Below are 14,100 nucleotides of genomic sequence, written 5' to 3'. Positions count from 1 at the left end.
TCATCTTGACTTATTTTCCAGCATGATGACATTTTCAGGAAGTGATTACTAGAAATAAAAAAAACAATACCACAGAAGTTCCAGCATGTGTTTGTTTGGGACGCCTCAAATTGTGTCGACATTTTTACCTTCAAACCTTCCATTATTGCTGGTTAAATTACATAGTTTCATCATATAATGTTATATCACATAAATATACATTAATATTTCAGTTTACACATCAATAACACATGAATACAAATACGTCTTTCATAGGTTTTGTGGGTCATCATGTGCCATAAGTTCCTCAGACTCCGAGCAGAGTCACTCTGAGTGATACAGTAAGAAAAAGTCTTTTATTATAAGTGTTTGTCGCAGTCTTCCACTGTCCTTCAAAAGTACGCTTCATTTTTCAGAAATGTTTCAAACATATTTGAAAACACCCTTAAAAACGCAAAGTGATAAAAAGATAAGGAAGCTAAGGTTCCTTTAAAGGTCTCAGAGTGTGTGAGAAGTCCTTCAGAGTCTCACGAGGTTCACCAATCTGATGAGTCTTCAAGTGGCGGAAGTTGTAAAATCACTGAAAGTGAAGTTTGGTTTGTATCCATGCTGTTAACTTCTTATGGCCGTCTTCCTCTCTCTGTCTTTGTTCTGCAAGAGAGAAAACATTTCACATTAATGACAATTCAGCTCTAAAAGCACTTTAAGGAGCAGTTCAGATCAACAGAGAGACAACAATGGAGGTTTACACAGAAAGGACGAGTGAGGCTGCACCATAGACTGTTTATAGAGTGGACAGCATTTTGTATGGTTTTGGAGCCAAAATACCATCGTCACAGGCGCAGCCATTGTAGCAGTTGTGCAGCCAGAGTCTGCGCAGTAAAGACTGTGAAGGATCTGGGAGAATCTGAGTGGAGCCGGGTGACAAAAATATCCATATATTTTTTTCTTTTTTGAGTCTAATCACTTCTTGACTCTACCTCCTGACATATTTTACAATCCCCCCAAAAAATATGCAAGAACGGCAGCTGTCAAGCATTGTTAAATGTGGCGTAAAGCCTTGTTTTTAACCTCGTATAACTAATGAAAACAAAACTTTTCAGAAAAAAGAAGACTTGAATACAAGGCAGCCAAATAATATCTTCAAATCGCCACAACAATCGGACGTGAGAAACATTTCTATGAGGCGCATTAGTTTTTTTAAGTTTGACCACAGCCCATCTGGAATGACTGGAGAGATGGATTTTTTTTTTTTACCTATACTGCAGCCAGCCACCAGGGGGAGCAGTTTTTGTGGCGACCTCACTTCAAGCCAAGCAAGATGACGTCCATTTTTTTTTTACAGTCTATGGGCTGCACTCATGCTTTTTGATGATCTACAGAAGCAACAAGATTAGCAGTTTGTACATTGCTATTTTTATTGACTGAAAACGAAACAAGAGGGCGGACATCAAACCAGAGGATTTGCAGCAAGCTAGAAAAAGGGTCATGTTTAGTTTCTCACAGCAAATCTTCACAGTGACTGACACTTTTGTTTGTTCAGAGATATCGTGATGAGTTACATGAGCAGAAAACACCACCTACATGTGAGAAGAACAAGGCAGTAAAGAGACAGGAGATGTAACTTTGTCCACACGGGGGGCGCCAAAATCAACACGCTCCAAAGTTCGTCACAGTAGCTTTAAGTTTTATACCGCTATTCATCAGGATTTGTTTTTTTAAGTTTACTTCTGCAGTTATAGACACTCGGAAAATAAAATGAGCGATGTATGTGAGCAAAACACGTACCTGTGTTTTTAGAAGAGTGAAGTAAAGACATCCACCCCACAACTACCTGTACTAACCAAAGCCTGAAGACAGATGGGCAGCAAGAGCCAGTATATCACTGGGGTTATTAAGTAGGCACCTCTTCTCACTGGTGTTTTTGAACTTAGGCCCACGACACCTGGAGGAGGCTTAACATTTGGCATCCCAAAGCAAACCCTCTCCATGCCATCTCACACCATTCATCTTGTCCATCAGCAGAACACCTCAGTCAGTATTTTTATATTTAACATCTCTGGAGAAAAACAGCTTTAACTAAGGATCAAACTGTGTTACGCTTCTTTTCAAGCAGTGGAAAGTACAGGAAGACCTCAGCACCTGACTTCTTCATCTGGCCTTGCACTCACATAAACACACTTTCTGCAGCAGCATGCATTCTGTGTTTTTATTACAGCGTTGGTAGCTCACTGTGTCAAAGCCTACATCGTGACATCATGAGCCGATCTATGACAGCTCTGCATGATGAAATGCTTCTCATGTATCTGTGGTATCAGGACACAGAAGACTTGATTTCCTGGCGGGTGGGGAGACTTTCTCTATCTGGCCAGGAAAATAACATCACTTTTTCCCTCCTCACTTAACCTCTGCTCCGCTCACGTCCACTTCTCTGTTTCCAAGCCACAGTCAAGAGATTTTATCAAAAACACCACTGAGTGATGTGCTACACAGGGCATACTCATATTTCTTATTATTAGTCATGCTTAGTGATTGATAAAACTCTCAGGCTGCAAAAGATCTTGGTCTGTAATGACCTTAACTGTGGTCAGGATAATTGTAAAACAAAACCTACTCTCCATTTTAATCCCCAAGTGAGAACAGGGAATTTAATTTATCAGTGAAAGCACTCAGTGTCGCTGGACGGGATCAGCTTCTGTGCTCTGCAGTCATCTGCTGACTCTCCTTCCCTTCTCCTATCGTCTGCACTCACCCTCACAGCCCCCCTCTCGCCTTCCTCTCATCAGCCTAACACCTGTTCCACATTTCCTCTCAGACGGAGCAAAAGGTGTAGGTGTTTGGAAAAATCCATGTGACTGACATCAACAAAGGTGGGTAGGTGTTTGGAAGCATATCAGGCAGTAATGAGAGGATGAGATCATGCAGTTTAGACAGGACTCATTCCTCCCACTGATTACACTTTGTGTGAGACACATAAACAATCAGTTTCCATACTTACACCAGCTGGACAGAAAGCAGGGCCCCAGTATTATCTTGTTGTTATTTAGAATTAAACCTTTTTTTTCTGTTGGCCACATGTTCACCATCACTTTGTGTTTTAGTGCACATGTTAGTAGGGGAACTTTATTTTATGTGTTTACGGCTGTTGTGAAAAAAAAAAAATCTTTCAATGCAGACGATGCTTTTCTGTCTTTAGATCTGTCTGCTACAAGTACAACAACTTCATACTCAAAACACATCAGAGGTAAGCAATGAAAGACTTCTAGTTAGAATTATTTATTCATGTGTTGACATTTTTTACTGTCCCAGTACTAACTTCAGAAGCAAGTGGTGGTGGCTTTGAGCTGATTTGAGCCATTTTTGTCAATAACAAAGTTTTCTTCTCCTTACCATTACAAAGTGTGGGCAGTTGTTCACTTTACTGTACATACAAAAATACAAAAGGGAAGTTTTTGCTATTGGATCAAGTTGTCCTTGTGAAACTAAAAACCAAATGAACTGGTTTTTAGAATACCCAGCCTCATGGATGGCTGCAACTAAACACCGTTGCCTCTGCTGTCTAAAGAGTCCAGTACATATTTGATGTCAACCCCCCAAAAAAACGCAAAAATAAGAGTTTGAGCTTTGTTCTCATTTTCTTTTGTGGTACAAGGTTTGTTACATGTCTCATCAGTGCATGCTCTGTCAAATGAATAAAGAGTCTGTAAAATAATGAAATAACAGGCCATAAGATGAGAAACAAAAGGAGACATAATGAAACTTTGAAGAAGTCTTGGTCTTCATAGGATCACGGAGAGAGGCAGATCTTGTATGTGTTGAGCTGTTAAGATAAATACCTACAACATGAGATTTAATGGATACAACAAACCTCATGGACCATTTCCTGTTTTACAAAAATGAATGTCCAAACACATAAGACTGAGCATAAAAACTTATCCATAGTCCAAGTTCTTAATACCTCCACCTACTTTAAATTATGATGTGAACTGTCTTTGTTTCTACTCTTTTACCTCTTTGAAAGGGACTGTCAAAAAACCCAAACACTTACTCTAACTTTGCTGAAGTATAACAGCTTCAAGTCCTGCAGTCAAAGAAAAAAATAGACATTTGAAGAAGCCGTGTCCGGCAGCAGAGTAGCACCAAAGTGTCCTAACAGTGCTATTTTTTTCAAACGCTCCATCTGACACGTATACCTCTTCATTTGGCTCAGCTCCTGTACTGCTGTTGTTTTCTCTCTGCCAACACAAACTAAGAAACCAACAGCTGGATGCAACAAGTGCAGCCGTGCTCTCTGCTGTTTGTTGGAGGGCAGCGTGGAAAACTGTAGGCGTTTATCAGTGAGAGTAAACTATGAGAAGCAGGTCAGAGTAAAGTGGGTAAACAATTAAAGTCACACTCTAAAAACCAAGCTTGACAATTAGACTGTTCACCAAATGAGATGAGATTACTCTGAAAGCAGTGTGAGCGCTGAGCTGCAGTCTGGGGCGCACAGCTGTAGCTGGTTCAGTCAAAACAGGCGGAGGGGGCTTTAAGGTCGGCCTGGTAGTCAAAACAATGTCCTTAAGACTAATCGGGCATGCTCAGATGACTTCTCCTCTCTCTCTGTCTTCCTTCAAAACACCCACACACACATTCACACACACAAGCTCAAACATACCACGAGCTCCCAGGGGGGTGATTTGTCTGACACTAATCTGATTACCTGATGATGTTTACGTTAGATACAATACGATGATATTAACCCCGCTGGAACAATATTGTTGTTTTATTCAAGTTAAACATGAATGTAAATACTGTGAACAATTCTCTTATCAAGTCAATGAATTCAAACTTTGATTTTGTTTTTCTGATTCTCAGCTCAGCTCCTCACCTATAAACGATGATTTTCCATGCGCCCTCCCTCTCCTTTTTCCTGTGTTAAGCCATCCTGTCAAATATAAACATCTAATTTAGCTCTTGGCTGCATAAAGAGAGGAACGACCGGTTGGAAAAAATAATTCCACTTGGTTTCTGGCCCTGACAATCGTATAGGAAGATTGGTATTCAGCCGTGAAATGAAAACTGGTAATAGCCCTTTAGTTTATCGAGTGTAAATATGTGAAAACGTCTGCTCTCTCTGGTGTGTCATAGAGGCTGAAATTACCCCCATAAATGATCATGAGTTTGAAGATTATAGACATATATCAAGAAGAGTGTGGTAAATAACGCCTCAGACTTATGAATGGAGCTAACCATCAAACCGAAGAGGCCACAGCCTCCGTTGACGAGGCTTGGATTCATCACACATGAACTTCATGTTCAGTGCGGTTTGATGATACGCATCCTGATGGCTCCTGAAAAACACGATTTATCTTAGATTGTGTAATCAGATCTAATTCACACCAGCCGCCCACACATGCATTTAATTGCTCCCACGTTTTAATAATCATCCATAATAACTCCAGAACAAGGCTGACTACATTCACACCGGTCTGAGATGACTTCATTCTGCAGCTTTAAGCACCAAACATCACTTTATCATCAGAGCTAAGAAGTGCACCCTGCAACAGCCAATATGTCATTAGCTTCAGTGGATATTTACTGAAGAAACTGCACACTTTGAACCGCCAGCTCCTGCTTTTCTCTGTGTTTTAGTTTTCTTTAAGGTTTGTTCTGAGAGGGGCTCAGCTTTCTGTGTTTTTGTTTGAATTTGCTCCGCGAGCAGCCCTCTCCCTGCAGACCAAATGACAACAGAATGATAGTTTTGCTAATAGATTTTGTTAGTTATCTGACCCGACTTCTTCTGTTGGTGTTAAATTAGAATTTAACTGCTTCCATCTGTGCTCAAAATATACAGACAGGTCCATGCATAAAGCCTCACGTCATACACAGAGCCAGAGCCTCACACACACTCACAGCCAGAGCGTGTGTAAGAATATATTTCAGGATCTCCTCCTGCAGACGCGCTCTCTTCGATGCACCTCATTAGCATAGACTGAACAAGAAGCAAACAGATGTAGCTCTTATTGATGAGACTCAAAACATTAACTCCACTCAGCACCACGCTGCAATATCAGCAAATGAGGGTAATTTAGTTTTCATCTCTGACCTTAAAACGTCTACTTCATGCACACAAGTGACGTCAGGCTTTTTTCCACTGAACACAGACTAATAAGCAAATGTCTGTAGAAACCGCAGCTATTAGTTTGCTCCTGCACATGTCCTATCCGTGCATTTTAGCTCTCCTCAGGTGCACGCTTCATTTCATCTCTATAAAGAAGCAAAGTGAAGCTTCGGCCCAGTCTAAAAACCAACTGTCCAAACCGGAGGATAAATAGCTACGTTGATTATCCCGCTGAGTCGTTGGGTATTTCTCTGCCTCTCTTTTGCTCCTTCTCCATCTCTGTTTCCACAACTTCCTGCACACCATTACTTTAGAAGTGTTGAAAGCTCCGTCGTGATCCGGGGCTCCTTAAGTGAGTAATCATATATGAGGATTTTTTTTTTAGGGTGTCTAGAAAGACGCAATGAAGTGCCGTCTGGCTGAGAAGAAAAAATAAAAGAGGGAGAGTGAAATGCTTTTGATAAAAGTCTCTCTGAGTGTGGTGCTCTGTATTTCTGTGAGTGTGTGCCTGCATGTGTCATACGTGTGTGAGCGGCGAGGGCGTTTCTCAGAGAGTGGTTTCCAGCCTTCTTTAACATCACCATCAAAGCCTGTCGTCAATGTGTTTCTAATAGCAGCAGCTGAATTAAACACTGGCTGAACAGGCCTCAGCAGAGGATAAATCATTTACAGAACAATTAGCTCATTTGTTGCTCTGCTCTGCACCACCAATGACTTCCAGACACAGAGAGCCCGCCAGTGTGTGTGCATGGGCCTGTGAGAGTGTGTACTGTACGTAGAAGTGGTGTAAAAATGTCACCCTGTGTCAGTCAAATCCATTCCCGAAGAAGCAAACACTCATAGATCAAATAACCTCAGAGTTTCTGCCTCAAACACACATAAACACACTCTCCCTCCTACAAATGCACAAAACACAGTCTGAAGAACAGATAAATCTGCGCCTAGTTGAATGCTTTCACTGCTTCTGTCTTTCTATTCACTCTGCTTTCCAGCGGCACACAAAAATCCTCACGTGTAAAAGTTTTACTGCAGCCTGAGCTGTAAATTAAAGCTCTGCGTGATATTAGCTGCTGTCATCCTTTCTGCTTTGTTTGGCTTAATTTTTACACATCTTATTTTAAGATCTAGAAATTCCAAATAAATAGCATTCCTTCAGTTGGGATAAAATCAGGGTTGTGCCCTGAAATGCTTGTAAACTTGACTAAATAAAACCATCACAAAGGACTTTTTAGGTCTTTTTAAGTGAGTATCATTTGAGTCATATTTTTGCTGCATTTTTATTTAGTTTCCTAACACATAAATACGCCTTTAATTTGTAAAATGAGCGTCTTTAAATTTCCTCCGTTGGAAAATGTTAGGACCTGTCACATCCAGCTTGATGAGGAAAAAATTCATGTTGATTGCTGTTATTGGCTGATGGATCCATGTCTCTGTTTGTGTTCGCCATTAAATCGAATTGACCCTCTTGATGTAGCCGGCCAAAAGAAATAAGGTGGAGTAATAAGAGGAAGCTTTAAAAGTGTTTCAGGCACTGCAGACCTTGGATGTGTTGTTTCGTACAAGAGGAGTGCTAAACAAATTCATGAGTCCAGACAGTGATATTAAAGAGCCTCTCACATGCCGTCCTGACTGATAGCGGATATAAATGCAGGTGTAGAGCTGTGTGTGTACGCTCTGTCTGTGCAACACATTTAAGGTAATTTATGGAAATGTCCCAGCGAGTAACACAGGAGATAATAACACCTCAATGATTAAATCATCCAAGTTTCCTACGTTCAGGCACCTGACAGTTGCAGCCATCAGCACATAGAGGCCTGCACAGGATATCTGCATCAATCAACCCGACAGCACAGGGAATTCAGCAGGCCTCATTCCTCCATCCTCAGTCCTGTACATCTCATTCACTGATGGATCCATCAGGAGTGTCTCCTTTATTTTTCCTGCTGGTATCAAAAGCACAGGTTGCACTCCAGCTCATCCCCGTCAGACTGCTGCTGCTGATCCAGCCCGTAAATGCTATTTGAAAGTTTGTCAGTATGAAGGTGGGAGGATAACCTTGGCTTCTAATCAAAAGATACTGAGTAGAAACATCCTGCTGTGTGTTCAAGCAGAGCTGAAGAGGATACCAGAGTATCGCTAAAACTGAGCAACAGCAGGGGAGGATACAGGCTCTTCTCCTGCAGGCTCACACTGAGGAGATTTTCAGGTCAGCAACACTCAAAAGACACAAAACTCTAAATTTAGTGATTCAGATAAAAGCATCATGAATTCTGAGCACAAAGTCTCACATAATGAAATCCCATCAGTGCTCCGGTGAATATGTAATTCCCCCTCTCAGTGCAGTAGTCATTACTAACACACTGTTTGTTTTGAAACAGTTATACTGTATGGACACATAATAAGAGGAAATGAGCGTATACTTTTCTCACTTTCACCCTCTCCAGCTCTGGAAATAAGCATAATTGTAGCAGCGGCTCTAAGCAGAGCTGACAGCTGTGATGAACCTCAATGAGCATAAAAACATACAAAGAGAGCACAAAGTCTCGTTTTACCTCCACAATCGTTTCCTCTCCGTAATCACAGCTCTGACTCTGCCCTTTAGCCCACTTAAACCCTCTGAACGGCCACTTTTCCAGGGAAAATCAAATCCTCTCAGGTGCTGCCAATCAACAGTTAACCATTCACGTGCCAGGTGGGTCTGAGATCCCTTCTCTTTCAGGAATCTGGTGATAGCCACTTTGTTTTTGGAGTGCAAAAAAATCAACAAAAAAACAACAACAGCTTAAACATTATGACACAAGTTACCTGAAAACCTTCAGGGTCAATCCTGCCGCCGTATAACGCACAAAATGAATATCAATCCGCCACTGAAAGTAGTCCCCCTTAGCAAACCCTTTACTCCTACGGACTCAGATATTTTCCTAAAATGATTGGGGTTATGAGACTTATCTGACAGTTCATGATACAAATCAGCCAGGATATAGCAACAATGATATTTAAAAATAAATAAATAAAACAATGAATAAAAAATCAGTGAGTTGATCAAGTTATCAGTGAAACTCAAATAGTTTCCTCTACATTCATTGTATTTTGAAGCTCTATGTGGCAACACTTTAGGCTTCTATCTATGGCTTATTTACAGAGCTTATCTCTAGTTAGGCTTTTGCGGAATGAGTTGCATTAAAAAACACTAAAATAAATGAATATATATTTAAAAATATATATATCAGTTAGATTGTCATCAGTTATATGTAATTTGATGGAAAGAGATTTAAGTCTAATGCATGATCGTGACAATAACTTTGAAGGAAGGGAAAAATAAAAACAAAAAAGTATCTGATTCATGAGAACCCCTGTCTCTTTTTGAACAGAGCAGATTGAAACTAAAACCCTTAATTCTTATTTCTCTAAGTTTATGATCAGTGTAGACTCAGAAGAATCAATAACTGTGCAGTGAAAATATAACGTCTGTCAGTGAAAGACACTGAAAGTGTTTCTGTTCAGCTCACACAACAGTGAATAGTGCTCTCTGTTATGGAGCTAATGGGAAACAGCATCAGGTGACTGACGTCAAGTTAAGCGTCCACATGTGAAGTTTTTGACATGAGAAAGTTTCAAAATTGTTTTCTACCCAGCATGCATTTACAGGTCAGTGGTGTGTGTGTGCAGCAGAGAGCTGACAGCAGCAGATAGTGTTACACAGCTCCTACTGACAGCCCTGACCTCCACCCGGCTGATCGATACACAGAGAGACGAGGGAGGGGAACAGAGTGAGGAGTGTGTGAGGGTGGATGAGGAGGAGACAGGGAAGGAAAAGAGGAGAGAGGAGACATGTCCAGGCTGAGGGTGTCTGGGTTTCAGACACTGTGGACGTCTAGGCTTTCACTCACAGAGGTTCAGAGGGGAGGCAGCAGGGAGGGTGGAGGGACTCTCACTGCTGAGACTCAGGTTATCCCCCCAGCTCGAGGGTCTCTGGGTTTAGACACTGAGGAGGGTATTAGCTTTCACACACTGCTGGGGTAACGGGGGAGTCTGCCAGATGTCAGCTCCTTACCCATAAATCCTGCTAAATGGGCAGCGGCTGGGTTGAAGAGGGGAAAGTTGAGAGGACGTCACCTCTCTATCATCGTCTGAACGGGGCTGCTGGTGTTTGTCGAAGTGAACTCCAGGCTTATAAATGTGAAGTCGGTCAGCTGATAGGAATCATTTATTCTCTGCTATTTCTCATCAGGCTTAAGACTTTCTCATGCGGCGAGTGTTTCTGATTACGCTGATTTCCTGTGTGGAATCAATCAAAGTGGAGCTGAGCCTCACTCTGGATGAAGCTCTCTTTACGACGTGTCTGTTTGGGTGAATTCAAACAGTGAAGAAGTGGAGGAAGAAGCAGTTCAGCTGTTTACTGTGAAATGAACAGTTTGACTGATGTGGACGGTATGTCCTGCATTAAACACTGAACCTGCTCCTGAGTTTTTATGTTGTGCGTGTAAGAACTAAATAACCTGGAAATGCAGTATTCTCAATATTTAGGTTAAAAGAATCTGTAAGAAATTTCTTTATGTTTCAAAAAATGTTCCTCTGAAATGAAGAGGTCTTTCTATCTGCATCTGCACTTGTGGCTCGAATAACAGTCATTTAAACAACTCCATTAAGTATTCAATCATGGCCTTGTTTCCTCCTGAGTCTTAGATAAATAAGTATTAAAGAGAGTCTGCATCATAGCCAGCTTCAAACTCTTGATTGTGTGATTGGGTTAGAAAACTAAACCCAGTTCTCCTGTGACGTCCACTCTCAGTGGAACAAACTTGGTCACTGATGTTTGTTCCTCAGCAGTCATGATTAAAACCATCTCATATTCAAACTGACGTCAATACATTCTTAAAATTATACACATGGTTTTGGAAGGACTTCATGGTCGCCTCGTCATAAATCTAACTCGCTGTGTAAATACTCTTGTAAACTTTGGATTCATATTTTTAAAAGAAAGGAAAAAGAAAACACCACAGTTTGGTTTATGGTTCAATGTCTTGCCGGTGTAATGGTAAAAAATGTCTGCACGCTGTTTGCTTCCCCCTCCTCCGATCTGTCGACTCTTACTTACACAAATGCCTCTTCGCTAAAACCTTAAGAGGGTTTCAGAAAGCGCAGTCAACTTTCAAGCCACCTGCTCGAGCTAAACGAACCCCCAACAGGACAATAACACAAAGTCCTTCACCCCCAGAAGAGGACTTTAAAGAGGTTCTGCTTTTAATGTCCCTCAGGGCCAATCAGGTTTATAGGCACAGTCACTGATCTCAGGTCAGCTTTAAACACCACGTTGACCTCAAAGCACGGCACACTTTCCCCGAAGAGGTTTCACTCTGCAGAATGAACAGCTTTTTCTATTTAAACCCAGATCAAGTGCTCATTTCATTTGTTTTATCATATTTTTTAATCTGATAGCTTCTCACAGAGGAAAACTGAATGTATAAAAACATTTACCTGAGCGCCTACCAACATTGTTTTGGAGATTTATTTTTTGCCAGTTTTTTTTACATTTTTTTTCTCGGCTGATGATTTATAATTTGTGGGCTCTGCTCACCATTTTCCTCTGGTTGCTGAGGCAGAAAGTACAGATGTGTTTCGGCTGAGCTGATTGGTCAGATCCTCTGCCGGGGGAGGAGTTAACGTGGAAGAAAGGTGGTGAGGGAGCGTGGCACGGCTGTCCATCGTGAAGCCCCTCGCCCAGCAGCAGGACGTTCCCCAGGTGACTGATGTAGCTGCTCGCCAAACGTAGCGTCTCAATCTTTGACAGCTTCCTGTTTGTCAAGTCAGAGGAAAAAGATGGTAAAAAGCCACATTACATTGACAGTTTAAAATTCATTTTTAAAAAAGCATTGGTACACACAAAGTTTATCAACATCAATACAGAAATCAAAATTTTTGGATGTTCCTGCTCTCAATAGTTAATTCAGCAGATACTTTTTTTCCCCCAGATTTAAAGAGGTTTGTTATAAGTGAAGTATAAGTCTGTTTGAGATGATAACTCTGTCACAGTCCCACTCTTGTATCGTCCTACCTGTCTGCAGGCTCAGTGGGGATTAGTGTCCTCAGCGCTGTAAACGCCGTGTTGACAGAATTGGTTCGATCTCTTTCCCGAGCGTTGGCTGCCGTCCTCTGGCGACCCTCACCAACGGGAGAGGACCCCGGGGGTCCCAGCCTCCCCACCATGGCCTCCATGTCAACCGCCCCTATTCCCGCACACAGCTTCCTCTTCCTGTTCACCTTGATGTGAAAGGCAGATGGCGATGAGGAGGACAGGCGATAGGCTGCAGAGTTGGAGGAGTTGTTGGAACGTTCCTCAGAACCAGAACCCTCGCTGCCGTTCTCTTCATCATCTTCGGAAAGGAGGGCGATGTCGCCGTACAAGAAGCGGCCTGCAGGAGGCGCCGTGCGTAGCATTGCAAATGTCATCGTCACCTAGAAAGATGCTCTCACAGCTGCTGGCCTATCCTTAGATACTTGACTGTCAGACTTGTTATCAGAAATATTTCTGCCCGTTTTCTCTGGGTGCTGCCGAAGCAAAGATAGTTCCTTAACTCCAAACTTCTTCTCTGTCCAACACTCGATGAAGCCAGGTGAGTCAGCCCTTAAGATGCTGAATCAGTTCAACAGATCAGAAAGTTGATCCTTAGTCAGTGGTCATGCGTGACTTGTCTTTAAAGCTGCTGTGTCAGGTGTTTGCAGGCGCCAGGTCAGTTTTTTCTCTCCTGGTTGGTACAAAAACACTTCACATCCCAAAGGCCAGATCTTCTCTCTGTAAATCCTCTGGTAGAAGAAGTCAAACTTCAGTGGTCTGTTGCAGCCAAATGGCTCTTAAGTTAAGTTTTTTTCTTTTCTCAAAACTTCTGACTCATTCCTTTGATTCTAAATCTGTCTGCTTAAATCCCAAACTGCTCCCAGTCTGTAGCAGAAGTTTGACTCTCCTTCTCTCCTTTGGTCTGCCTCAGCCTCTCTTTACGTCCTCCTCTCTCTGCCTCTTTAAGCCTCTTTGCTCCACGTGTGCCTGCTGTCTGAGTGTTTCCGTCTGCCTTGGGTCTTATAGCTGGTGGGAGGGCCGCAGGACTTGTCCGCTCCTCCCTTTGGGCACTGAGAGTCCCTCGGCTGCTGTCGAGAAGCAGGCCAGAGAGACCGGAGGCAAGAGGCGAACCATCAGCAGCCGTTTGTTTTGGCTGAACGCTGATGTGTTTAAAGGGAAATCCACCCTAAAACGGAGCTTGTCATCCTCATTTGTTAGGAGGGTTTGGAGATCTGTGGAGGCCCTGGACACAGATTAATAATCTGAACACTGTAAACTAATCAGTTTGTTACTCCAGCTGGAAAGACAGACTATTTGATTTATCATCTGGTGCAACAAATATCCAACATCAGACTGACGTTGGGACTTTTCTTACAAACACATGGAGACGAAAACTTCTTTAGCTTGAATGTTCATCTCTCTTTGAGGCCAAGTCCTCAAAAAACGGTGTTCACTGCTCTCTGCTTTTCAAACAATTTCCTAATCTTTGGTCATCATTTGTTTTTAAGTTTTTTCAATTTCCCTGTTTTCTGTTCTTTTCATGTCATGAATCTGAAAAAGTACAGAAACAATGTTATGTTAACCTCTTAAGACCCAGGGTCCACAAATGTGGCCTCTCGGGCCCATGATACTTCTTTTTCTTTTTTTAACTCTGACCAATTAGCCTCATTTAGGGACCACATCATTTTTTGGTGAAATCACAACATTACACCTATTTCAGTGGAAAAAACAATGTATTTAAGTACAATAACACTGCTAATAAACAGCTAATAGAGAATTCATAACAAAATAATCAAACTTCCTGTGCAATGACCAAGTTTAGTTATTATACCTATCAGGTTTAACTGATCCCAAATAGCAAGGAATTTAAGAAAAAAAAACACACCAGACAAAAGCTCAGGTCTTAAGAGGTTAAAAGAACACAGCTCTGTCTATTTCAAAAAAGTTTTAAGTATTTTGATAA

At 41.8% G+C, this 14,100-nt stretch overlaps 1 protein-coding gene across 1 annotated transcript; it reads right to left on the bottom strand.

Annotated features, from left to right (window-relative positions):
- Nucleotides 1–225: 225 nt before the first annotated feature.
- Nucleotides 226–12,532, bottom strand: LOC141801188 (basic helix-loop-helix transcription factor scleraxis-like). Its single transcript, XM_074684151.1, has 3 exons — nt 12,138–12,532; nt 11,661–11,877; nt 226–630 (listed from the first exon to the last, which is right to left on the bottom strand). Exons 1-3 carry the CDS (start codon nt 12,530–12,532, stop codon nt 592–594), a joined length of 651 nt encoding a protein of 216 aa, XP_074540252.1. The 3' UTR covers nt 226–591.
- Nucleotides 12,533–14,100: the final 1,568 nt, after the last annotated feature.

The sequence above is a fragment of the Halichoeres trimaculatus genome, unplaced genomic scaffold (genome assembly GCF_033239565.1).
Source record: "Halichoeres trimaculatus isolate MK-OKI-2021-1 unplaced genomic scaffold, fHalTri1.1 fHalTri1_scaffold_12, whole genome shotgun sequence".
Classification (NCBI taxonomy): domain Eukaryota; kingdom Metazoa; phylum Chordata; class Actinopteri; order Labriformes; family Labridae; genus Halichoeres; species Halichoeres trimaculatus.
This window is presented reverse-complemented; position numbering and strand designations above follow the sequence as displayed.